The 24,879-nt window shown below is 40.2% G+C and overlaps 1 protein-coding gene and 1 long non-coding RNA gene across 7 annotated transcripts in view; one reads left to right on the top strand and one right to left on the bottom strand.

Annotated features, from left to right (window-relative positions):
• The window catches only part of SLAIN2 (SLAIN motif family member 2), a 79,108-nt gene that overhangs the window by 23,323 nt on the left and 30,906 nt on the right, over positions 1–24,879 (top strand). For 3 of the 5 annotated variants that reach the window (XM_078852563.1, XM_078852560.1, XM_078852562.1), the window contains exons 3-6: positions 7,545–7,709; positions 8,913–9,074; positions 10,323–10,679; positions 13,766–13,903. In XM_078852563.1, coding sequence (XP_078708689.1) covers positions 7,545–7,709; positions 8,913–9,074; positions 10,323–10,679; positions 13,766–13,903 — 822 coding nt within the window. Of the gene's footprint in view, positions 1–7,544; positions 7,710–8,912; positions 9,075–10,322; positions 10,680–13,765; positions 13,904–19,796; positions 19,875–24,879 lie in introns of all 5 variants that reach the window. The other 2 variants (XM_078852559.1, XM_078852561.1) reach the window with 2 other exon arrangements.
• Positions 12,636–24,879, bottom strand: part of LOC144930512 (uncharacterized) — a 71,014-nt gene continuing 58,770 nt past the window's right edge. The window contains exons 3-5 of one of the 2 annotated variants that reach the window (XR_013635727.1): positions 23,621–23,795; positions 15,013–15,130; positions 12,636–13,822 (exon numbers count right to left, since the gene is read on the bottom strand). This is a non-coding gene — a long non-coding RNA (uncharacterized LOC144930512). The remainder of the gene's footprint in view (positions 13,823–15,012; positions 15,131–23,620; positions 23,796–24,879) is intronic. The other variant, XR_013635726.1, reaches the window with a different exon arrangement.

Raw genomic sequence — 24,879 nt, 5'->3', positions numbered from 1 at the left:
TTAAAGACTATCATAATACATGATTACATGTACCGGGCATGGACAACTTCTGCCCCAACAGTTTATTTGATAAAGTTATAAGCAACTGAAAATGGTTGTATAATGGAAAGTGTTAAGCAACCTTAGTAGGCAGTGCTACTAGCCTCACCTATACTCTATAATGTGAAATCATCTATCCCTACATTGTGTATTAAACATATTGTGATTTTTTTAAATTAAAAAATGGCTGGGGAGTCTTTACTGGTGTATGTTTCAAGGGTGTTTCACTGTTGGGTTTCTACATGACTGCACTGCATGAATGTCACCTGCTTGGTCTTCTCTCTTGAAACAGGTTTCAGAGTAGCAGCCATGTTAGTCTGTATCCGCAAAAAGAAAAGGAGGACTTGTGGCACCTTAGAGACTAACCAATTTATTTGAGCATAACCTTTCATGAGCTACAGCTCACGAAAGCTTATGCTCAAATAAATTTGTTAGTCTCTAAGGTGCCACAAGTCCTCCTTTTCTCTTGAAACATGGTTCTGTTTAATGTATTCTATCATTACTTTGCTCATTAAAACGGGTCATGCGGCTAGAGTGGAAAGGCTATCCAGGTGTCCTTGCATCATGTTCATGTAATCCAAAACAGTCCTGGTGGGATTAATTTAAGACTACTAAGTGATTTCCTGAGCCTCTAAAACCAGGAAGTAAAACTGATTCTATTTTAAAAAAAACTTGAGTCATTGCCTGATAATAGAATGTTGGCATCTATTTGCATTTATAAAAACCTGTCACTTTTGCCTCTTTTTTTGGGACATTTTTTCAAACAAAAAAAAACAAACAAAAAGGGGCAGGGAAGAGGTGGTATGGCAGTTCGGTGACAAAGGATGCAACTTAAATTGTGTTTTCATTGTGAAATCTTCGGGGCAGTCTGTCAGCTTTGTACAATGCTGGGTATGTTGTCAATGCTTAAATATTTGGCATAAAAAGCATGACTAGTATATAGTTTCTTATATTGCACAAATCACTCTGGATATATGCATAACAAGAACTATTACCATGTCACTGATGGAATGGAAAATCCATTTTTGAGTAAAGCAATGACCTTGTTTGGGGCCAGCTTTACACTTAATGACAGGTTTTATTTCTAGTCAGTTTGAATTACTACTGAGGCTGCCAGAATAAGTTTGCCATCTGTGATTTTCATTAAATTAAAAAGTTCTGGATTTCAGAAAGGTTGGCCATGATTCTGAAAACTGATCCATTAAAAAAATTAGCTTAGGCATGAAGTGCTAACGTACTTGGAAAAGTCCTGTTGGGAACCTCATGATTTTTGCCAGAAGAAGGGAGTAGATCAATTTGTTAGTGTTACCTATCAAAAATAGTTACTGTACATTAGATTATGAATGTTTCCAAATGCAGACTTTTCTTTTCCTTGGGGAGACAGGGATGGGGAAAGACTATAGATTGTTCTCTGGAATATTCTGAAAGTTCATGTGGAGCAGTATCATTCATCCTGGATAAATTGTGACATGTATTAAAAAGGAATTATAGGTGGGTCTGGTAGCACTGCTTATTAAGGTGACCAGACACTTCCCATTATAAAAAACTGTTTTCATTGTAACCAGAATATTTAGCATTATATAGCACTTTCTGTGTTCAAACCACAGTTCCCAAGGCTTCAAGTCAGTTGCAGCTTTGAGTGCTCAGCACTTCTGTATATGAGACCTTAGGTCTTCAAGTCGCGCACCAGAACATTGAGGAACACACTGTGAAAAGTTTTAAGTGACTTGCTCAATATTGCCTAGGAACTCTGGCAGAGGTAACATTAGAATCCAGATTCCCATGGTGGCATTCAGCTACTTTAACCATGAGATCATCCTTTATCTTCCTGCAGTTCCCTGTTTTATTCACTGACACCTTTCAGCTTCTATAACCAAAGAAGCAGGGGCCCTACAGACAGGTTTCCTTCACTATCCAACCCTGACATCTCCAGAGTAGGTTCAGCCTGTACACCAGAGTTCCTCAAAGTGTGGGGCGTGCTCTCCCTAAGGGGGCATGGAGGACCATTCAGGTCGGCGGAGACACGGCTGGTGCCCAGTCCAACCCCCACAGGGGTTGTGGGGGTCCACCACACAACTCCACTCCTGGCCCCAGCTGACAGTGCTGCACCCAGAGCGCCCCACCCCCACGCCCCATGAGCTGCGGTCCTGCTCTCAGCCATGGCCTGAGGGTAGGGGGGAGTGCAGAAAGATATAAGCGGGGGCACGACCCTGAAAAGTTTGACCATTGCTGTATACAGAATGAGAGATTCTGTGGAAAGAATAGTATGTGACTGTGTAATTAAAGACTGTATCGTAATGCATATGCGCAGGAAGGCCAAATTAAGATTGTGTAGACACCCTTAATTTTGACATTTCCTAATTTTTGAGCTCTTGATTTTTGCAATCTTAACATTCTTTTAATATATCTTTGTGTGTATACAGTATATATATGTTATACTACAGAGCACGCCTGTTTTTACCATTTTGGCCTTTTACAGATGCACAGGGGGATTGGGTTCACCCTTGTCATAAATATAAAGGGAAGGGTAAACACTTTTAAAATCCCTCCTGGCCAGAGGAAAAACCCTTTCACCTGTAAAGGGTTAAGAAGCTAGGATAACCTTGCTGGCACCTGACCAAAATGACCAATGAGGAGACCAGATATTTTCAAAGCTGGAGGGGGGGAAAAACAAAGGTTCTCTGTCTGTGTGATGCTTTTGCCGGGAACAGAAAAGGAATAGAGTCTTGGAACTTAGTAAATAATCTAGCTAGATATGCGTTAGATTCTGTTTTGTTTAAATGGCTGATAAAATAAGCTGTGCTGAATGGAATGTATATTCCTGTGTTTGTGTCTTTTTGTAACTTAAGGTTTTGCCTAGAGGGATTCTCTATGTTTAGAATCTGATTACCCTGTAAGGTATTTACCATCCTGATTTTACAAAGGTGATTCTTTTACTTTTTCTTCAATTAAAATTCTTCCTTTAAGAACCTGATTGCTTTTTCATTGTTCTTAAGATCCAAGGGTTTGGATCTGTGTTCACTGATGCAAATTGGTGAGGATTTTTATCAAGCCTTCCCCAGGAAAGGGGGTGTAGGGTTTGGGAGGATTTTGGGGGGGAAAGACGTTTCCAAGCGGGCTCTTTCCCTGTTATATATTTGTTAGACGCTTGGTGGTGGCAGGGATAAGGTCCAAGGGCAAAAGGTAAAATAGTTTTGTATCTTGGGGAAGTTTTAAGCTAAGCTAGTAAAAATAAGCTTAGGGGGTTTTTCATGCAGGTCCCCACATCTGTACCGTAGAGTTCAGAGTTGGGAAGGAACCTTGACAACCCTTGTTTAAAAAAATAAAAAAAATAAATAAGTGATGTGGTCTGTGCTACATCCTTTTGGCATGAGGATCAAGGTTTAGTTGGAACATAAGGGAGATCAGTTTTTACACTTGGACCAGAGTAGATTCAGTACCAAGAGAACTCTGGTCCAATGTTATCAGAAGATAATCTTCTAATTCCAGATGCTGTTCTAAATTAGATGCTTTTTGTAATACAACTGCATTTGTTCTGTTCTAAACATTATATTCTGTGAACTTGTATACATAGACTGGAAATATTTTAAAGATAGATATAAAAATATATTTAAAGATATATTGGCCTCATAATTCTGTAATCTCCAAGTGATATTTGGCACTATTGTGATGTGAACTTTTAAGAATACGAACCTTGTGTCCTCGCACTTATTCTGAATACAACTGACAGTTTATGCATTTTAAAGACTTGAATGCTATTTTAATCCTGTGACACCAGGTATGGGAAAATCCTTACTGAGTCACTTGTAGCGCCTCCTAACTTAAACAAGACATTGAGTAAAAGGAAGTAAACAAGTCTGAATCAAGCAGTTCAGTGCATTACAGCAGAGAGTCAACCCTTTGCCCAAGTCCTTCATCACCACTGCCATATTAGTATATTGATCACAACTGCCTTTCTGCCTTTCACAGTTTCAGCAGCAGCAGAATGGTATGGTTAGATCTTTGAGGGACATGAGGACTTTTACCCATGCCTTTTAAAAGATCCTATATTTTTCAAGATTTTAATGTCTGTATAACTGTACTAGGATCTCACAAGTCAGCACATTGCTTGCTGGGGCCATCTGCTTGGCTGTTTTGCAGTGTATATATATATAGATTTTTTTTTCTTTTAATTAATTGATTGTAACCTTTCTTTGGCAAGGGTGCATAACTCCAAGTAGCCAGCTCAGTTGCAGTTAAACTTAATTTAAAACTATGCATGATGAGATGCTCTTCACCTGCTATACTACGCAAAATGAACAGTTTTCTTTAGGAAAGTTGATAATTCCGTTGTACTTTGACATAAAATACCTTCAGTAGTCAAGGAGCTAGCTTTAATAAGGGAAGTCAAATTTGCTTTTTTTCCCTTAGAGTTTTCATTCATAGTGTAGTAAGATGAGTTAGGTTAGAAGATTAATTTCCTAATCAAGGTATAATGCATGTATTAAACTACAAATAGACTATCCTTTTGAAGCAGACACACTTGAACAGTTATTATAGATCAGTCTGAAGTAATCATAGCTCTGGGATGTTTACATCCTGTTTTTCAGTGACCTGAGATGTAGTGCTATCAAAGTAGTTAAGTATACTGTGAACTTAATATAACCTTGGAGCCACTTAAGATCAAAACTGAAAAAATTAGGCTAAAAAGCAGGGACATAAGAAATGTCCTAATAAGAACTTCTAGGTTGTGGAATAACCTTGCAACAATAGAGGTGGAGCCCTATTGACTGGACAAAATATTAAAAACAATAGAAAATACACAGTAGTGAACAATCCTGGACTACTGGGAGAAAAATTTTATCATACTCGTCTAAAATATTGCTGTAGCGCTATAAGCTACAATATGTTCAGCAGCTAATGTAGGCTAACTATAGTGTGATAACTTTGATATGTTAAACGTTTACTTGCCCTCATAAGCAGAGAAACTTTCTGAAACAAGAATAATAGCTTATACAATTTTGCTATTTAAACTAATATTGATCACAGGTAAACAACCATTTGACCTCTCTGAATGAAGCATTTCACCCCAAAGTATTACAGGCTTTCACTCATTCCTCTTAATATTTTAGCTCCACCAGCATACAAAGGAAGTAACGCTGGCAGCAAGGAGGACTGTTCACTCTAATTAAACAATATGTTTCAATGTAAATTTTGCTGCTGTAGCAGTGCACTTCAGTTATTTCCACAAAGAATCTGTCTCTTACCCCTGGTTATATTGTTTCTGATACTGAGGTATAATAGTAGAATATCTTCATCATTCAGCTTTATCCAAACATTTGTCTTTTGTGCAAAATAAATCAATAAATATTCAGATAGACTTGAGCAATACTAAGAACAGTGGTTTTTTTTGTTTTTTTGTTTTTACAGTAAAACATCTGGGAGTTAACATGTTAGTTTTTTAGATATACATGGTGCCACAAAACTCTGGAGACCTCATTTGAATAATTGTGAATCATCTTGCTTTTCAGCCAAACTATTTGCAGTTTTATGGTCTCTCCAGATTTGAGTGACACTTGTGTCACCACAGCCTTATTTTGTCACTTCTATAACACAAAGATACTTTAAGCCTCAGGTAGGGTAGAGATCTTCATGGATGACAATTTAATGGCAGTTCTGTAGTGTGGGTCATGCAAATACTACTTTTTAAAATATTCTGTGTACGCTTCTGAAGCGTTTTGAATTGTAGTCAAGTCACTTTGCATCCTAGACAAAAGTAGACTTGATTGAAGAATTTTCCCTTTAGATCAGATGATGATGCTATCGTGTTTAAGACGATGATATTGTGTTTAAGAAGTAATATGTCATCACTAGGGGAGACAAAGAGCTGTGTTGTCTCAATGTGCATATAGTTTGCAACTGTACATCTTTTATCATACCCAGATGGCTTCATTAATATACTATCCGAGTGACTAGCTAAGGCAGGCATGGGCAAACTACAGCCTAGGGGGCCACATCCAGTCCTCCAGATGTTTTAACCTGGCCCTTGAGCTACTGCAAGGGAGCAAGGAGTGGGGCTTGCCCTGCTCCAGTGCTCCAGCAGAGGAGTGGGGTCAGGGGCTTGCCCTGCTCTGTGCAGCTCCTGGAAGCAGCGACATATCCCCCCTCCGGCTCTTGTACATTAGGGTTAGCCAGGAGGCTCTGCACACTGCCCCTGCCCCAAGCGCCGCCCCCACAGCTCCCATTGGCCGGGAACTGCAGCCAATGGGAGCTACAGGGGTGGCGCTTGCGGGCGGGGCAGTGTGTAGAGCCTCCTGGCTGCCCCAACACATAGGAGCCGGAGGAGGGACATGTTGCTGCTTCTGGGAGCTGCTTGAGGTAAGTGCCATCCGGAGCCTGCACCCCTGCCCCCTTCCCGCGTGCCAACACCTTGCCCCAGCCCTGATTCCCCTCCTGCCCTTGAACCCCTCGGTCCAAGCCCAGAGTACCCTCCTGCACCCCAAACCCCCAATTTTGTGAGCGTTCATGGCTTGCCATACAATTTCCACACCCAGATGTGACCCTCAGGCCAAAAAGTTTGCCCACCCCTGAGCTAAGGACTTGTATAAGAGTTAGCTGGATGAGGCTCAACTAGAATGAAAATAGAAGGTTATTCTGGTAGGCTGTCATTGACTCCTTCAGCTGAGGTATCCTATTACTCACTTTGCTTCTGAAGGTCTTATTATATACGTGCAACTGGTTTTTTGTAGAGCTGTAGAGTAATGACCAAGAGGACTTTTTCTTTCCGAAGTACAAACAGGAAAAAGGTCACACTCTTCTTGTCAATGGGAGCATGTTTTGGCAGTCATAACTTTGTTCCTTCCCAAGTGCATCATAAATTGTGTATGGTTGCTTCAGAAGCCTGCTCAGCTAGTACCAAATGCAGTTGGCCTCTTGCTTAGCAGCCCTCTTTGTGTGGGTATCTGCAGTGGCTTCCATTGTGCTTATGTGTAATTCAAGTTGGTTCACCTTAATGTTTTCTGTCCTGAATGCCTTAGAGACTGCTTTTATGTTTGATACTATGGCAGTTAACAAAAGCCAAGGTGCTTGAGCCTGTCCTTTAAAAGGGGGAAGCCTAGAGTTTGGTATTTTATGGAGGAGTTTGCTTCGCTTTTCCTTTCCACCCCCACAGTCTGAGCTATAGGGCACTCTACAAGGCTTATCTACTACTCTTTTTGAAGTGGGGGTGGGGTGGGGGGTGAGTTAAGTGGTGTTAAGTGGACTAAGTGAATTTAGTCCTATTGAGTTGGGTGAGGAAAACTTGTGGTGGTCTCTTATTTTTTGTGTGTACTTTTTGATTGTATGTGTCTGGAACTTAAGATAGGCACTTCTTGTAAATGTAAAAACACAAATGTTTTTCTGGTGACTGAATTGTTTTACTTGAATTGTCTAGTAACTTAATCATGTTGAATTACTTTAAATACTACTGTATGTATGTTGAACTTCACCAATTCCTTCAATGTAGCTTTTTTCCCCTTTTCATACAGTCCTCAAGAGACCAAGTTTGTACAGTAACCCTTTCAGTGCGGTCAGTTACACAAGCCCTTATAGTCCAAATGCTAGTAGCCCCTACAGCAGTGGTTTCAACTCGCCTTCCTCAACACCAGTGAAACCTCCTTTAGTGAAACAGCTCGTATTTCCTGGTAGCTCAGGTAAGTGTCTGTTCTAAAAACACGGTGTGCTCTTGAGTTGTAGGATGGACTGGCAAGGAATTGAAGCTTATGTGGATAAGAAGATATTATACTAACAACTTGAGTTTCAGTAGGAAGCCTGCATCATATGTGAGATACTAACTTTGTAGGAAAAGCATTTGGCCAGCTTATTTTGGCATGAGTTATGCTGTTTCCCTCTGGGTCTTTTCTGTATTAGTCAAGTAATGTTACATGGACAAATAATGCATGTAACTTACTTGTATGGATATGAGTCATATTGCGTTTATTAAAAGGTTTGGTACAGCTTTTTGTAATATACGTTCATAATGGTTATCTGCACTAGTATGGCTGCAAAGCCTACAATTCTCTTATGCAATGAGGCAGTATAGCCAGCATCCGTGCAGGTGGTATAGAATCTTGTGGTACCAACAACCATATAACCTTGGTGTGAAAAGTGTGTGTATGAAAGGTGTGTCTTGAAACTTCACAGTCTGACACACATACAATAACCTTCGGCAGTGTTTTTTGCCTTTATCTTTGGCTTTTTGACTCAGTTTCTCTGGGACATCAGCAGACCTGTTGGGGAATGGGGAAGGCATCAGAAATGTGAAAGACTTTCTAGCAGCTTGTATAATTCTGCAAATGTTGATTAATAAAACCACTTTAAACAAATAGTATGGGTTACTGGATATATAAAAAAGATTTTTTTTACCTAAGTTACATAAGTATTAAATTCCAGTTACATATTTAAGATTGTAACTTAACACGTATATGCAGTTATCCAATGGATCAACAAGTCTCTTGAAGTTTATAAATTCATAGATTCTAAGGCCAGCAAGGATCCCTGTAATAATGTAGTGTGCTGTCCTGTATAACACAAGCCATAGGACTTCCCCAAAATAATTCTGGTTTAAACTAGAAGGCATCTTTTAGAAAAACATCCAGTTTTGTGGAGAATCCACCACAATGCTTGAAAATGCTTTAAATGGTTAATTACCCTCTGTGTGTGTTTGTTTTTTAAAAGCCTTATTTCCTGTCTGAATTTGTCTAGTGAATTAGCTGTTTTGATAGATAGTGGGACACCCAGCCTTTCATCCACTAGTAGCCACTGAACTACTATGATACACTAGTAGCTACTGAGCTATTAAAATACAGTGCAGTGTATTTTGTGGGTTTTACTTTAATTTCTTTATTCTTGTACAGGTCATTTTAAGAGTTCAGCAGATAGAAATCCTTCACTAAGCCCACAGTCCTCTATAGACAGTGAATTAAGTGCTTCAGAAATGGATGAAGATTCTATTGGATCAAATTACAAGCTAACTAATGTCACAGATGTGCAAATTCTAGCTCGGATGCAGGAGGAAAGTAAGTACTTTGCATACTGAAAGGCAACTCTTCTTTGATTACATAATTCCTTTAAAGTTCAGCTGCAGACATTTTTAACTTTCTTATGCAGCAACGGGGGAAAGAATGGTAGAGGAGCGAGCAGGAGTTGCTGACTTATCAAATAGATGGCCCTAGTAGTAAAGTTAGAGCATTTAGAGCAATGAACTACTACATGGGAAAACCAGGGGTTTGAAATGGTCACCCAAACTTGTACTTTGGGGCAGAAGTCCTTAAAAAGGTGGGTGAGGCATTGTACTCTAAGTTGTTGGAGGGGATGGGGATGGAAAATAGGTACAGGTTATATGCAGTTCTGCAAACTTCGGCACTTTCTGTAACATGACTGACTGACCCTTTTGCTCTCTGGTTAGAGGAGGATAAGGTTACTGTAAGGAGTTGGATTTAGAGGTAAGGAGCAGAAGAAGTACTGGCGGACAGGAGAGGCAAATTGATGGCCCACAGTGGATTTTTTTTTTAAAATGCTAGTTGGACTCACCTAATATCCTAAGTCCCTTCTTCAGGGAACAAGTAATTCTTTAGCATACATCTGTCTTGGTGAGCTCAGTGCTCAAAGCCTGGAGAATAAACTTTTTCATTTGTCCACAGAACAGGTACAGATGAGAAAAGCAGCCATGCACACTTTCTCAGTTTTGATGTAGCCTTTGTTCAGCCATTTGTCTATTTTGTTTTTTAGCTTCTGCGGAGATTGCCAAAGGTGCTAATTATCATGGTTACTAATCTACCAGAACAGTTCTCAAACTGGCTTGTGGACCACTTGCTGGTGGTCTATGTGTAGAGCAAGCTGACCATACAGTTCTTCTTACTTCCAGTTGCTTAATGGTGCTGCTAGTAAGAGACATTTAATATTCTTCCTAATATTATTTTTCTAGGTAAGTAATTGCTGTAGTTGTCACAGTGTTATGGTGCAGATGTGAGGGGGAGGTGAGCAACCAAAAATGTAAGATGTGGTCCACACTATGGAAAAAACAAGATTGAGAAACCCGTCACAGGAAAGGGCCTGAGATCAGCTCCTTATTTCACATAGGCTACCAACCATCAGATAACTTTGTTGGTACAGATCTGGGATGAAATGGAATCCTCAAATAAGAGGGACTAGGATTTGCTAAATATAACTTTGAACTTGGGGTAGGTATTTGTATACACTATCTATATAGTATTAGCCATGTCTAGTCTAAGATAATCTGTAAACAATGTTTTTACTGTTGTCAGGTCTCCGGCAGGAGTATGCAGCCACTACTTCTCGACGTAGTTCTGGTTCCTCTTGCAATTCTACAAGACGGGGTACGTTTAGTGATCAGGAACTTGATGCACAGAGTTTAGAGGATGAAGAAGAGAGTACACATCATGCAGTGCATCCAGCTGTTAAGTTCTCACCATCGCCACGCAACTCGCCGTGGCCTTCACCAAAGCAATCTCCCAGGAATTCTCCTCGTTCTCGATCACCTGCTAGAGGCCTGGAATATAGCAGAGTGTCACCCCAGCCTATGATTAGCCGCTTACAGCAACCTCGTCTTTCGCTTCAAGGCCATCCTACGGATTTACAGACTAGCAATGTCAAAAGTGAAGGTAAAGAGCTCTGTCTCAAATGTGTGCACTGAGCACTAATGCAGTAGTATAGTGTTGTAAATAAATGTAGTGATCAGTTTGCAATGTGAGTGATCAATAACTTGTGGCAAACCTGGTATACCTAAGCTATCCAAAGAAAATATAAAGGCTCTTAATGGATACCAATGAGACCCTAAGAGCTCTCACACTTGTAAGTTTTTTTACTTCAATCCAGTAGACATGAGGGATTATATACCTATTTCCTGCATCTGACTAACTGTATTTCTTCTAAATCAGGATGGCCCAGTGAACAGCCACTCATCCTGATAAAACAGTTGTCCCCCGACTCCCATCTAAAGCTATTCTCACTTGGATGAACTCCCAGCATTACTTGGGAGCAGCTACTGAGTTCTGTCCTAATCTCTGCAGAGTATAGAACAGGGGTGGGCAAACTTTTTGGCCTGAGGGCCACATCGGGTTTCCAAAATTGTATGGAGGGCTGGTTAGAGGAGGCTGTGTCTCCCCAACAGCCAGGCAGCCCGGCCCCCGCCTCCTATCTGACACCCCCCCACACTTCTCGCCCCCGTCCCCTGACGGACCACCCGGGACTCCTATCCCATCCACCACCACCTGCTCCCTGTCCCCTGACCACCCCCAGACCTCCCCCCCGCCGCCCCATCCAACCCCCCCTCTCATTCCTGACTTGCCCCCCGGGACCCCTGCCCCATCCAGCCCCCCTGTTGCCTGCCCTCTGACTGCCCCGACTCCTATCCACACCCCTGCCCTCTATCCAACCCCCCTGCTTCCTGCCCCCTTACCGTGCTGCCTGGAGCACCGGTGGCTGGCGGTGCTGCAGCCACGCCACCCAGAGCACTGGGTCAGGCCGCGGCTCTGCAACTGCGCTGCCCAGCCACCCAGAGCGTTGCGCTGGTGGTGAGATGCGCTGAGGCTGCGGGGAAGGGGGGAACAGTAGGGGAGGGGCCAGGAGCTCAGGGGCTGGGCAGGAGGGTCCTGCGGGTTAGATGTGGCCCGCAGGCCGTAGTTTGCCCACCTCTGGTACAGAAGCTCCACAGGGACAAATAACCAAGGTGCTGTGATACTTAAGTAATGGATGCGGTATTTAAAACCTAGCTAGAATCCCCAGAACAGGGAAATGCCATGTGTTGGGAAGGGAAGGTCTTTCCCAAATAAGCAGCAATCCTTCTATTCAACAAGTTGGCGGCGGTGTGAGTATGGGCATTCCCTGGAAGAAGACGGTCTTAAACTATGGCCCTGTTAAATTGAGTCTGATGTACAGACAATAAACACTCACTTAGGCTGTGTCTACACTGTGCATCTTACAATGGTGCAGCTGTGCTGCTGCAGCCACACTGCTGTAAGGTGCCCAGTGTAGCCACTCTTTGTTGCCACGAAAGAGCTCTCCCAGCTACAAAATAAAACCACCCCCAGTAACAGGCAGTAGCTTTGTCGACAGGAGAGTGGCTCCTGCTGACGAAGCGCTGTCCACACTGGTGCTTTTCGTTGTCAAAATTTTTGTCATTCAGGGGTGTGTATGTGTTGGTTTTTTCACATCCCTGAGCGACAGAAGTTTTAACGATGAAAGTGCCAGTGTAGATGTGACCTTAGAAAGCTGTCAATTGTTTAAAATGCAGATTGGAAGCCTGTGTAAGAATATGCACTTTTGTGTAACGTGTTTAATGGTTTGGACTTTCGTTTTTTTAATTTTAAAGATTCCATGGTGCTCTTTGCAAAAACACAAGTGCTCACCATGGCATATGGGCACAAATTCCATTCTGGATAATTGTGCCTACCTAAAACTATTTTCAGTTAGGTACAGTGAGTCTTGTCAAAATAAACTGTACTGTTTCATCTCAGATGATTGCATGTCAGTAGTAGTGGAATGAATTTTTTTTTTAATTTATATATCGAGAGATTGAAAACTGTGTAATTATATAATACTTTTTCAAAGACTGTTACTTAAGCTAAATTGATGGTAAAATTATTATGGTCAAACATCATGTAATATGTAGTACAAAAAATGCAGATAATCTTTCACAATGCAGTTCACAATGCAGATAATCTTTGAGAGTTTCAAAATTGGCTATATTTCTGACTTTCCATAGCATACAGCAAAATGGCAAAGTAGTTATTTGGGAAAAAAATACATGCAGAATATTTCATATGCAAGGCATAAGAAAATAATTATGTAATCTGTAGAACAGTAGAATGATCTAAATCAGTGGTTCCCAAACTGGGGTTCACGGGAAAAAATTCCCTAATGGCAGACAGAGCTGTCCCTAGGGATGCCAGGCAGCACAGGGCCAGCAGCCCAGAGCCGCTGGACTTCCAAGAGCTAAGCAGATCAAAGCAAGCATATCTATCACACTGAGGAGATATAAACTTCAAGACTCCTTATAAGAAATGGAAAGGGAGGTGGATATTTTTGCTGTTTTTAAAATTAAATAGGCAGCTAGTATTGTTTTTAAAATTTTTATGAAGAACAAGTTTAAGCTTTGTTGTAACATGCATTGTTTGCCTGGACTGCTCAAGACCTGATTGCTTGTGTAGGAGGAACTCTTTGAGTTGGCTTCTTAACTACCTTCATGCTGTTCCACATCAGATACTCCTTGATGAAACCTAGGAGTCTTGTCTTATAACAGGCTTATTCAAAGTGATTCAGTCTATGAAAGTGAGATCTTGGAAGCGTGTTGCCGTTTTCATAATGTAATAAAAATACTGTAATGATGAATAATAAATAATAAGTAATGTGTAATAAGCATGTCATAAAAACAAATTTTATATTTCCAAGAACACTGTTTCTATAATTTATACTTGAGTAAAGGAGAAAATCTCTGGAAATACTCATTTTTAGGAGGGGGTTCGCGAAACCTGACATTTTAGTGAAAGGGGTTCACAGGTTGTTAAAGTTTGGGAACCACTGGTCTAAATAGTATTTAGTTTTGCCACCGCATGCTTTTGAATTGCAGTGCAGTTTTGTACAGCAAAATTAATTTTCATGTCAGTTTTTGAAGACCGTGAGACCATCAGTTATGTTGTCAGTCTTCTGCATCAGATTGTACGTTGTCTTTGTATTGTTTTTTATACAGAAAAACTAAGGCGTAGTCTTCCAAACTTGTCCAGGACATCTAACATCCATGCTGAGTCTGTGAAAAACAGCAGAAGTGATTCAAATTTTCAAGTGCCAAATGGAGGAATACCTCGCATTCAACCTCAGGCCTCAGCCAGTAAGTGTCTTTATGGTGATATTGTAAACACGTATTTTGGAATTAGATTGAAAGCAGTAGCATGTGTTTACAGTTTCATGGTAAAGAGAACCATTTCATAAAGAACTACACATCATATTAGCCTTGATGTTTAGTCAAGTCTGAGATCAGGTTATATATAAATGCCAAATCTGACAGGAAAAAAACCAACAGATTGTTTCCAAGTTTAGCACTTCTCTTCCATTAAAATTATGTATGTGCCTACTATTGTCCAAGTTAACTTTCATAACTTCTTAATATTTTCCCTCACCCTCTTGAAGTTTCCACAGAGTTTTCCCCTCTTTTTCCCTTAATTGTGTGTGAGATTGCTTGTAATTGTTGAAATGCAGTATTAGTGCTGTATTTTCCTCTGTAAAATAAAATGAATACTGGCGAAGAATTACATGAACTTTGAACTGATGAGAAAACATCAGTTGTTACTTGTATACAAAATATGACCAACCCTTTTTTTAAAATGATATATTTAATATTTTGGTATATTCTGGTATAAGTGTTTAGTATACATACACTTCAGGCTAGAGTATTGTGGAAACCATTTTTATTTACTATAATTAGAGAACTTGTACAGTGCTACTTTGTACTGTTGCATTTTCTTTTCAAGAGTTTATGAAAACTAACTTTCTGGTTTTCTTCACCCTTTAATTATATTGCAGTACACAAAAATGAGGTAAATATGGTTTTTAAAGGATGCTGAAAGCTGATCTGAAATTATATATATTTGTCTTGTTTTGGCTCAGTCATTTATCTCTCTTCCTCTGCCCTATCAGATGGGTCTCTTCTTTGTAAGCCAGTGAAGTAATGAAATGCAGGATATCAAAAACGTAAAAATCCATGCTCAAATGCAGGATTCTTGCAAGTTTCAATACCTTTCAAGTAAAGGATGAAATGACTTTCAAATCCCTATTATGTGCACATACATTACTGTCAAGCAAAACCAACTTAATGCTCTGAGTTAAACTGCAAGATTAGATTTGTATTCATATTGCAGGCCTCTCCTTAAAGGACTCACCATGTTAAAAAACAAAACAAAAGCAAATGTATTTTAAGGTGGATGTCTAGGAGTTCTGTACCTGTATCTTTTTAGTCTTCAAATATTCATTCACAATTGGATTCTTCTAGGATAATGTGATGACCATCTTTGTCTAAGCATTAAAGGTTTTAATGTGTAGATTTTTAGTGTGTGAAATTCTAAAGGAAGCAAAACATGATCAAATGGTTAAGGAAGAAAACATGAATTATTATTTCAAGTTGTTAGGCAATAAAAGCACACTATTAGATACAAGCTTCTAAAATATGTGGTGTATATCCTTACTGGATTTTAATAGTTTGACTTAACTGAGTTTCTTGCTTTAATAGTTTTAAGAACTACTTCCACTGTCAGACAAACTATATATAAAATCCCATTAAAGTATGTATTATCATATTGGTCTACAGTAAGTTAAAAAACCAATTTGGTAGCAGCTCTCCTAATGGAATATTTCAATGGTAGTTTTAATTGCTTAAGAATGTTGCATATTCGTAATAATTTAAAACAAAAGCAGGGTTTTAGCAAACCCGTATCGGTTACTTGGGGGCAAATGTTTTAATATTGTGCAAACTTGAAGGAAAGACTAAACAAAACTTACTTGGCCAGAACACTTTCTGTTGTTTACTATACAAAAGTTAAACTTTTCACAGCCTAGCTTGTACTGCTTAATCCTGCCATGAAGTCATAATATTGTGACTTCAAGTTTAGCATGGTAATTAGACTGCAGGATCCAAAGTAGGTGGATGCCCCTGTTTAAACAGTGTAATTAACAGACAGATAAGAATAATGGAAATCATTAGGTGAATTTGATTATATCCAATACTTGAATATTTTTTCAAAGCATGAAAGTTCCTGTAGATAAATAGGATTTCATGAATAAAGCCCAGACTTTTACCCCTTAACAGTTTCCTTGCTCTTGTTGATGTCAGATCCTTGCTATTGAATATACAAACCAATGTTTTTTTTTTAAGATTTAGATTAGAACATGAAGTAAATCTATTTCAGATGGTTTTATGTATGTGTACATACAAACAGCCAGTGTTAAGCATTGAGTTCCTGGAATTCTGACCATTCCTGTATTTGAACCTCCATTTTTTCCCATTGACTTTGTATTTAACTGTTTCACTTTGGACAAATGCCATTGTTAAATTGTTGCGAAGTTTGTCATATTTTCCTGTGGCAAGGACTTCTTGGGTTTTGAGATCCAAATCTTTCACCTGCTGGTCTTGCATGAGCTTAACCTTGCAAGGTTGCTACATTTCTATCTAAGGTTGTTGCTTTTTCCTTGTCAAAGGCTGCTGTTCACTAGCTAATGAACATGCTTATTTGCTATGGCTGCATTACTAATGTGCTGTGGATGCTGGCAATTGAAAATTAGTTGGGAATGCAGTAAGACCTCTAAGTTGGCAACTGCTCGGATGTGTGATTTGTTGAACAGGCAACTTTAGAGATGTCTAGTCTAAGTGTAAGTGGAAGAAATGTACTTCCAGACATGATCTTCGGTGTGTGTAGTGTATAGGGTATAAAGACAGTTACTGTGATAATTTTTCAGTTGGATTACAGTTAAGAACTTATTTTCAGTCTGATGCAGTCTAGTGTAAAGTCACTGCTCAATCAGTCCATCTATAAGTAGTGGATTACAGTTTCTTTTTAAAACTGGCTAACTTACATGCTCCTATTTGTAGCGATTTGAAACTCCTGAGTGATATGTAAAAAATCACTTTGAATGTAGATAAACTATTGAACTCTTGAGTCTCTTCTTACTAGATCTTAACTATCCATATTGTAATACTTAAGTTCCATATATCAAAGAACAAGCTCTTACAAATACCTTTGTTACATTGGATTTTCAAATATTATATAAGTGTATGGACAGTGTCACACATTCCTTTAGAGTTTGTCTCCCAAGCCATGCAAATCTCTGAAAAGCTATTGGGAAAACTTTTAGGGGGACCTTCCAGATGGAAGACAGATACTTCTATTAAATCAAGTACATAATACATATCCTTTCACTTATATCAGTGTATTAAAATTCAGATGTACTAGGTGAAATCCTAAAAGTGGAGTTAAACACACTTGGCTGTTATTAATTCAGTTGGCAGCATTTACGGCCTAGTTGCCTACTTATCTTTTGATAAAGTGGCTGAAATCATTAATGGCCAAGGTGAAGCTCTGTAGCACGGAAAGAGGATAAAAACAAAAATCAAACATTCTGATGCAAATAATGGCCTACATTGCTATAGTTTTTGTTGATTTGAAATATTGCTTTAAAAATATTTGTTATAAATCTGCATTGCACTTCAAGAGTGTGCCCTGTATGGCAGAGTAAGTTTAATAGTATTCGTAGCATTTTACAAGTAGCATAATTGTAGGTGTTATTGTTAAAGTTCAACTTTATGTAACCAAAACTGATAGAAGTAGATAAAATATCTTAAAACATTTGCATTGGATATTATATCCTATTACATTCTGCATATCCACCAAAGGGAAACTAGTTGTTTCCTCAGCTTTGCTCCCCTCTAATGCCCAAAATTCTTTTCAGTGATATTAGTGGAAATAATTATGTAGTTAGAGAATCTTCATGAAGTATAGCAGAGAATTTGATCTGTAAATGGGACATCTGTTTTAAAATCTTACATATTGATCCACTAACTTCACTTGCAAATGAAATGTAAGTGTCATGATAGAAAAATCACTTAAAAACTTCAATTCTAGTACCAGATCTTCATTCAAATCAGTTAAGCAATATCAGAGAATCAGCTAAATATGCTGGAGCAAAATTAATGGGTGGCTTCCTTACCCAAATATAAATAGGTTGAATAGTATATTGGGACATGGGTTTGAGAAATAAATCTGCCTTTTAAATTCATTCTTGAGAAACTTTCTTCTGGAGCATACAAGAAGCCTCTCTTGTCTTTGAGTGGTATTATTACAGCACAGTGAGACTAGAAGTAAACGTTACTGAATCAATAAGAAACCAGTAGGCAGAGGCACAGGTAGGCATGTTGGACTAGTGGTCTGTTACTGTGTAATTCCTAGATATGATCATTTGGAAGCTTTTGTTCATTTCTACAATTAAAACCATTGTGTGCTTTGATATCTTTTCACTTTTCTTGTTTGTGTTTAATAGGCTGTAAGTGGGGGTACATTGTACAAAAATGCTTTACAACTTAGAAATTAAGTTCAGCAAAGGATTCTCAGTGAGTTTGTACATCAGAAGTGGTGATGAAACTGTGTAGAGGGTGTGTGTGGGTGTGTGAAGCTACACACTTCTATCAAAGAATGGTGTTCAGACTTGTTAGGCTCTATCTGGTACAAAGTATCACCACTGTTCTTTGTATTTATAAATTACAGAGCTAGCTAGTGTTATATTTATGAGCACTTCATTATTTTTTACTATTTTATGAAAGAATAACAATTCGGAGTAAACACTTTTTATTATAGCATTTAAGACCAAGACAAGCAGACATGCCAGCCAGCCATAAATTGAGATGAGGAAAATTGTGCAATTTTCTGTTCTCTCCCTCCCTGCTCCTCAAAGCGCTATTGTACCTTTTGAAGTGGAAGAGGGCCCATGGAGATAATCTTACATTATGATTGAATATGAATGATTGTAAAGTTGGTGAAGTTAAAAGTATTTTTAAAATGTTACTAAGGTGCTAATTTCCCCCCCCCCCCAATCAAAGTGCCTCCAGTTCTAGTGTTCGACTTGATGTAGAATGCTGTGGGGCTTGGTGTGCAGGACAGGCCTTGTATTCATAACTGTCCTCCCTCAGGGGTTATGCTGAGGATAGTAACTGAGGTCTATACCATTTTAGTACTGGTATAACTGTCAGGTGGGTATGTGTTTTCTCCCCTACCCCCCACAATAGTTACTTATACAATTCCTAGTGTGGATGCAGTTACACCAATGTAAAATTGCCATGTACTGGTACAGCTTATTCCCATTCCTATATAACTTATACTGGTATAAGAACTTTGGTATAACTGCCGGACACAGTGTACCACTTCATACCAGTACAGTGAAAATGGTGCAATTTTTGTGTGTAGACAAGGCCTTAGGCTCCAGTAGAGGCTACTCCCAGCTAGTGAAGATTGCTTTGAGAGTATATTGAATCTGTCAGTTCCTGGCATGTTCCTTCCTGCCAAGCATCTGGTGCTCCTAGAACTTTGCTGGCTGGTTGTTGGCAAATGGTGGGTTACAGGGACCCTTTAAGGCACTAACAGGACTAGTTTTTTTGCTGAGATCTATTCTTGCAGAGCCAGCAAAGCCCAATAATTCTGGAACATATCTAAATTTGATAGTTGGCAGTCTTGAATTTGATTTTGATAATTAGCTTGCATACGTTTGTGTAAGTTTCAAGGGAAAGTCACCTTTTCTGAAAGTTGCTCTTTGCTTTAAAAGGAAAATTAACCTTGTTTTATCAAGTTAAATCTGACAGTCTTAGTTTCTATCTTTACTTTATATCTAATCTTGCACTGAGATTGCTGTGGCATGTTTGCTGGTGGCTTGTTCTCCCTTTGGTGTGTTTGTTTTGCCTTTCTGGGTTTTTAGCCCTGTAAGAAACTTCTTTACTATTAAGAAATATATGCATTTTGCACTACAAGGTTTTTGACACTTTCCCTTTGCAACCTTTTAATGCAGCAAGCACCACTTTAAAACAAAACACTTCACTTTTTATAGAGCCATAACAGCTTTTGAAAACTGTTGCTCACTTTGCTAGCTGCTTGTTCCCTGATGCTTCACAAGCAGATGTGGTTCTATATCCCAAGTGAATTGCGTTGTTGTCTTTCTAGACAAATATAACACTTCTTATCTTTCAACAGCTATGCAAAGGCAGAAAAAATTGCCTCGTGCTGCCTTCAAAACCAAACAGTTTCTTCAAACTCCATCTACAAAAGGAGGTAACTAACTTCCAGCCTCTTACCAAGTGCCAGCAAAACTCCGAAAACTGTTCACCTGTGTTAAATCTTGTACCTTTAACAAATATGAACAATTGCATGTAGAGATTAACAGTAAATTGAGTTTAATATATCAATATAGCACAATCATGTCTTATCTGCTGTGGGCAGAAAGGTTTCTTGAGGGATGGATATTAACTTTTGAGATATGATCCAAGGACTTTTGACTTCAAGCATAAGAAATGAATAAAAAATCAGTTCTGGATTAGCAAAGCTGATTTCTAAAGCCATATTAATTAAGGCTGCATTTGTGAGATTAATTTTTAATCACTGCATTGTTTTTTTTTAAACATCTCTTCTCCCTTTGCAATGGAAAATGTCAACAATCATGCATGAAAAATTGTTACCTTACACGTCAATGTTAGAAATAGATGCTAGCAAGTTAGTTAGTTCTGAAAAGTTCAAGTATAGCAGCAATTCTAGATGTGTTGCAAAAATAACAATAATTATACATTTTTAGTTAGGAAAATAGTCTAGAAAATTAGTATAGGGTGTCTGGTTGTTTATGCTATTAATGGCTCATGTACATTCTTGCTAGAAGAGAATCAAAATTTAAACTTTAATCCAACTGGACCAAACTTAATATCTGAGCCCTAATCAGTTGTTTTAAATTCTGGTGGGCTTGTACAAGACACTATCATCTCACTGTGAAGGTATAAACAAAACATACAATTGTATGAGTCTTCACCTTAAAATTAAGTACATTAGAGAAGTCTCTCTTGCAAAGTCACTTATTTTATATCCATGACTGGAATTTTTTCATACCAAATACTCAGATTGATCTTAAAACATATCTCTGATAATTAATAGTCAATGCACAACTTAAAGCCACTATCAAGTTACTTCATTGTATACAGGAAATTTTACTGTCTTCTGCCTTCCCCTTATTAAGAGCACTTTCATCAACCTAATAAAATAAAATTTGGTCCAGATTCTTGTGGTTAATCATAAATATGTCTGTAACTGATCTGTTCAGAACACTTCCTAGCAATATCAGGAATTTCACTCAGTCTTTTGGATAACTAAAGAATTGAACTCTTTTTGCGAGACCTATTTAGTCAGTCACCTGAATTGGAATAAAACTACCAACATCTCCTGAACAAAAAATTTTAATGCAGTCTTTCTGGCTAGCCATTTCCTTTTAGTCCTAATTCTGGATACTTCCCAGATTTTCTAGGGAGAAGTGGACAGAATACTTATCAATCTGGAAATGTTGGAACCTGTAGAGGAATTTAATAGCTTCTCTTGCTTGGGTTTGAAGTGGTTTCTTTTCATTAGACTCTCAAAAATAAAATTCTAAAGCCCTAGAAAAAAGAAAAGGAGTACTTGTGGCACCTTAGAGACTAACCAATTTATTAGAGCATAAGCTTTCGTGAGCTACTCAGCAGGGAGGGGGGAGTGTTGACCTGGGAATGTGCCCTGGGGATGGGAGACCTGAGAGCCTGTCACCTGAGCCAGGAGGGGGAGGTAACATCTCTGCCCAGGAATGTGAACAGAGGCTGCAGCAGGGAACCTGCTGGGTGAGTTTAGTTTCAGTTTGGGGCTGGGTGGAGGAACACAGGGAACCCCAGGGCTGGGGTCTAAGCTCCCTGCTCCCCCAGAAGGACGTGATTGAGGGGTCCTGGTTGTACCCACAAGCTCTGTTTTGGACTGTGTTCCTGTTGTCCAATAAACCTGTTTTACTGGCTGGCTGAGAGTCTCAGTGGATCCCAGGAAGAGGGGTGCAGGGCCTGAAGTGAGCTGTAGCTCACGAAAGCTTATGCTCTAATAAATTGGTTAGTCTCTAAGGTGCCACAAGTACTCCTTTTCTTTTTGCGAATACAGACTAACACGGCTGTTACTCTAAAGCCCTAGAGTGTTTTAAACTTCAAGTTATTTATGCAGTCTGTTAGTTTTGATCTCTTTGCATAAAGATCCTAAAATGCTATCTTCAGTTTTGGAATATAGATTTTTTTTTTTCCAAGTAGTGTCCCTATGGGTACTCCACTGTAGATGTATCTTCACCCCTACGCCTCTGATCGGAGATTTTAGGTAGCAGTGTCCATTCAACCCACATGTGCGCTGTCTCTCTCCCTTGTGGTCTGCCTCAAGGCTGTCTAGTGCAGTGCGAGGGAACCCCCCTCAGTTCCTTCCTTTGACCTCAAACTGAACGAGCAGTTGTCCCTTCTTTATCTGCCTCATTAGCATAAGTAGTAGTTGTTTTAGGTTCTTTTGTTCTTAATAGTTAGTGTTTCATTACCCTGTTGGGTAAAAAAAAAAAGGAGAGAGGTTTAGTTTACATTTCCCCCCTTTTTTTTTGAGGATCCGCCTCTTTCTTCTCTCAGGGTATTTAGAAGACATTCTAACTTCTTTCAAGTTAAAAAAAAAAAAAAGGAAGGAAGAGGAAGAAGAGGAAAGAACATCTTTCTTCTGTATTTTTCACTGTTAGAGAAAATGCTCAGCTCTCCTAGCTTGAAGAGGTGCCTTTCCTGCAAGGAGTTGATTCCAGTAATGGACGGACAGACTCTCTCACTGTGTCTGAGGTAGTCCCATTTCCCTCAGAAGCGCTCCCTCTGCCAGCAGCTAAAGGCAAGGTTTCGTAAAAACCGGGAGCTGAAGTTAAAACTCCTCCTTATGAAAAAGGCACTTAAGCCAAGAGGAGACTCTGGTGCCAACCCTGGATCATCCCCTGAGCCTTCTACTTCAAAAGGGGTAGAGTCGCGAAAAAACCCACAGACTCCTCCTCCTCTCCCCTTGAGCTCAACAAAAAGGGCTCCCAGGTCTCAAACCAAGCTGTGGACCAGCTAGAGGGGTTCCCCAGCACGATTGGCCATTATGGCACCAGCAGCTCCAAAGTGTAGTACCCAGAAGGGGGCCTCAGCTATGAGCTCAGCTGCACTGTGTAGAGACCCCAAGGGCTCAGGTTCTGAGGCAGCAGTCCTGCCCCTAAGGAGGAGAACAATTACTGTACCGTCTCTAAAAGAGCAGCACCGAGTAAACCTTCAGTACCGGGTATGACAAAGCTCCTGTGTGTGGAAAGCTCCGTGCATTTACAGCAATCGGTACCAACAATATGCCACAGACAGTCCACTGCGGAGGAAGACCTAGTGAGCCAACAGTACTGCAAGAGTTCTGGTACCCTAGAAACCTGACGGTCAGGGAAGAACCACAATCTTCATTACTTGGTACTGCGGCCTTGGTTCCAATTGCATCCTGGCTCCTGGAATCGCCCTCAGCACTGGGCTGTGTACTGCCAATATCCCAGTCAGTGCCAGCCTTATCCTGTGCTGAGTTGGAAAGTGACCAGGAGGATGTCATTTTCCTGGCCTCTTACCGTGGCCTGCTGTCACTATACAAGGGGCCTCCCCATTTCCTTTGAGCTGAACTGCAATCATGGTATGCGCTTCCTTGGGCACCCCCACTACCCATGTCCTTTCCTTCCTAGTGGCCTTATTCGGATCTTTGGGTGATGTACACAACCCACAAGCTGAGTGCATACAGTGTGTCTCAGAGAGAGTTCACCAAATGGTCCCCTACAGCCTCACTGTCCAGAGCTCCTGAGCCAGAGGTGGAGGAAACTTTTGAAGACCAGGAGAAAAGGCTCAAAGGGGAAGCTACCCTACAGCAAACTTCTCATCTTTCCCAGATGAGTCTGTAATGCCTCCCCCTCCATCACTAGGTGATGATTATAAGAACTTTCAGGATCTTACCAAGAGAGTGGCAGATGAGCTGCAAATTCCCCTGCAGGAGATAACAGACATGCATCACAAGCTGGTGGATATTCTCCATGCTGCTTTCTTGTCCAAAAGTGCCTTCCCAATTAATGAGGTGATTCTAGATCCTGCCAAAGTCATCTGGCCAGACACCAGCCTCCATCGCATCAACCTGCAAGAGAGCCAACAAGAAGTACTACATCCCTCCCAAAAAGGCAGGCTTTGTTTCAACATTCGCAACCCAACTCGATTGTAGTGGATGCGGTTAATGCATGGCAAACATCATGCCAAGTCGACCCCATTCAATTGGGATTGGAAGAAGCTCGATCTCTTTGGGAGGAAGGCATATTCGTTGGCGACATTGCAGCTTAGAGTCATGAACTACCAAGCTCTCAAGGCCAAATATGGTTTTATTAATTATGGAAAACACAATGAGTTTGTGGAACATCTGCCTGAGGCACAAAAGGATCAGTTTCAGGCCTTTGTCAGAGAGGGCCATTTAGTAACTAGAACTACCCTATGGATACTGGATGTGGCCGATACAGCAGCCTGCTTGGTCTCTAAGGTAGTGAAAATGAGGTCGGCTTCCTGGTTACACCTTTCAGGGTTGTCCAAAGAACTGCAGACAATGATGGAAGATCTCCTGTTTGAAGGGCCCAAGCTCTTGGCGGATAAGACAGACTCCACTCTCCGCACCCTGAAGGATTCCTGGGCCACATTATGCTTCCTGGGAATCTACACTGCGGGACAAAAGAGAAGATATAGCTCTCAACCTCATCACAGGTCACAACTTCTTCAGAATCCACCCTCAGTACTATTATGAATCTTATCGCAAAACGTCCAGAGTACAAAAGTGGAAGCAGTCAGCACTCCAATCTGCGTCCCTTCACCTCTCCTCCACTGAGCACTTTTGACAGTTTGGTTGAGGGCCCGAACAGTTATTCCTTGCAATATCAGCTGCTTTCTATGCACCTGTCATGTCCCTTCAGAAGTCACTTGGCCCTCTTTCACAACAGTTGGAAGAATATCACCTCTGACAGATGGGTCTCGGAGATTATTTTTAAGTGTTACGCCATTCAATTCACATTCCTCCCTCGCTTCCATCTCCCTTCCCCGTCCCTCTTCAGGGACCCTTCTCACAGGAATCTACTTCATCAGTAAATAGATCTGTTATCCTTTAGGGCCACTGAATCCAGTCACTGTCTGGGGTCAGTACCGATTTTCTGTATGTTGAGTTGCAGGCCCAGCTGCCCAAA

This window comes from Lepidochelys kempii, chromosome 4, assembly GCF_965140285.1.
Source record: "Lepidochelys kempii isolate rLepKem1 chromosome 4, rLepKem1.hap1, whole genome shotgun sequence".
Classification (NCBI taxonomy): domain Eukaryota; kingdom Metazoa; phylum Chordata; order Testudines; family Cheloniidae; genus Lepidochelys; species Lepidochelys kempii.
This window is presented reverse-complemented; position numbering and strand designations above follow the sequence as displayed.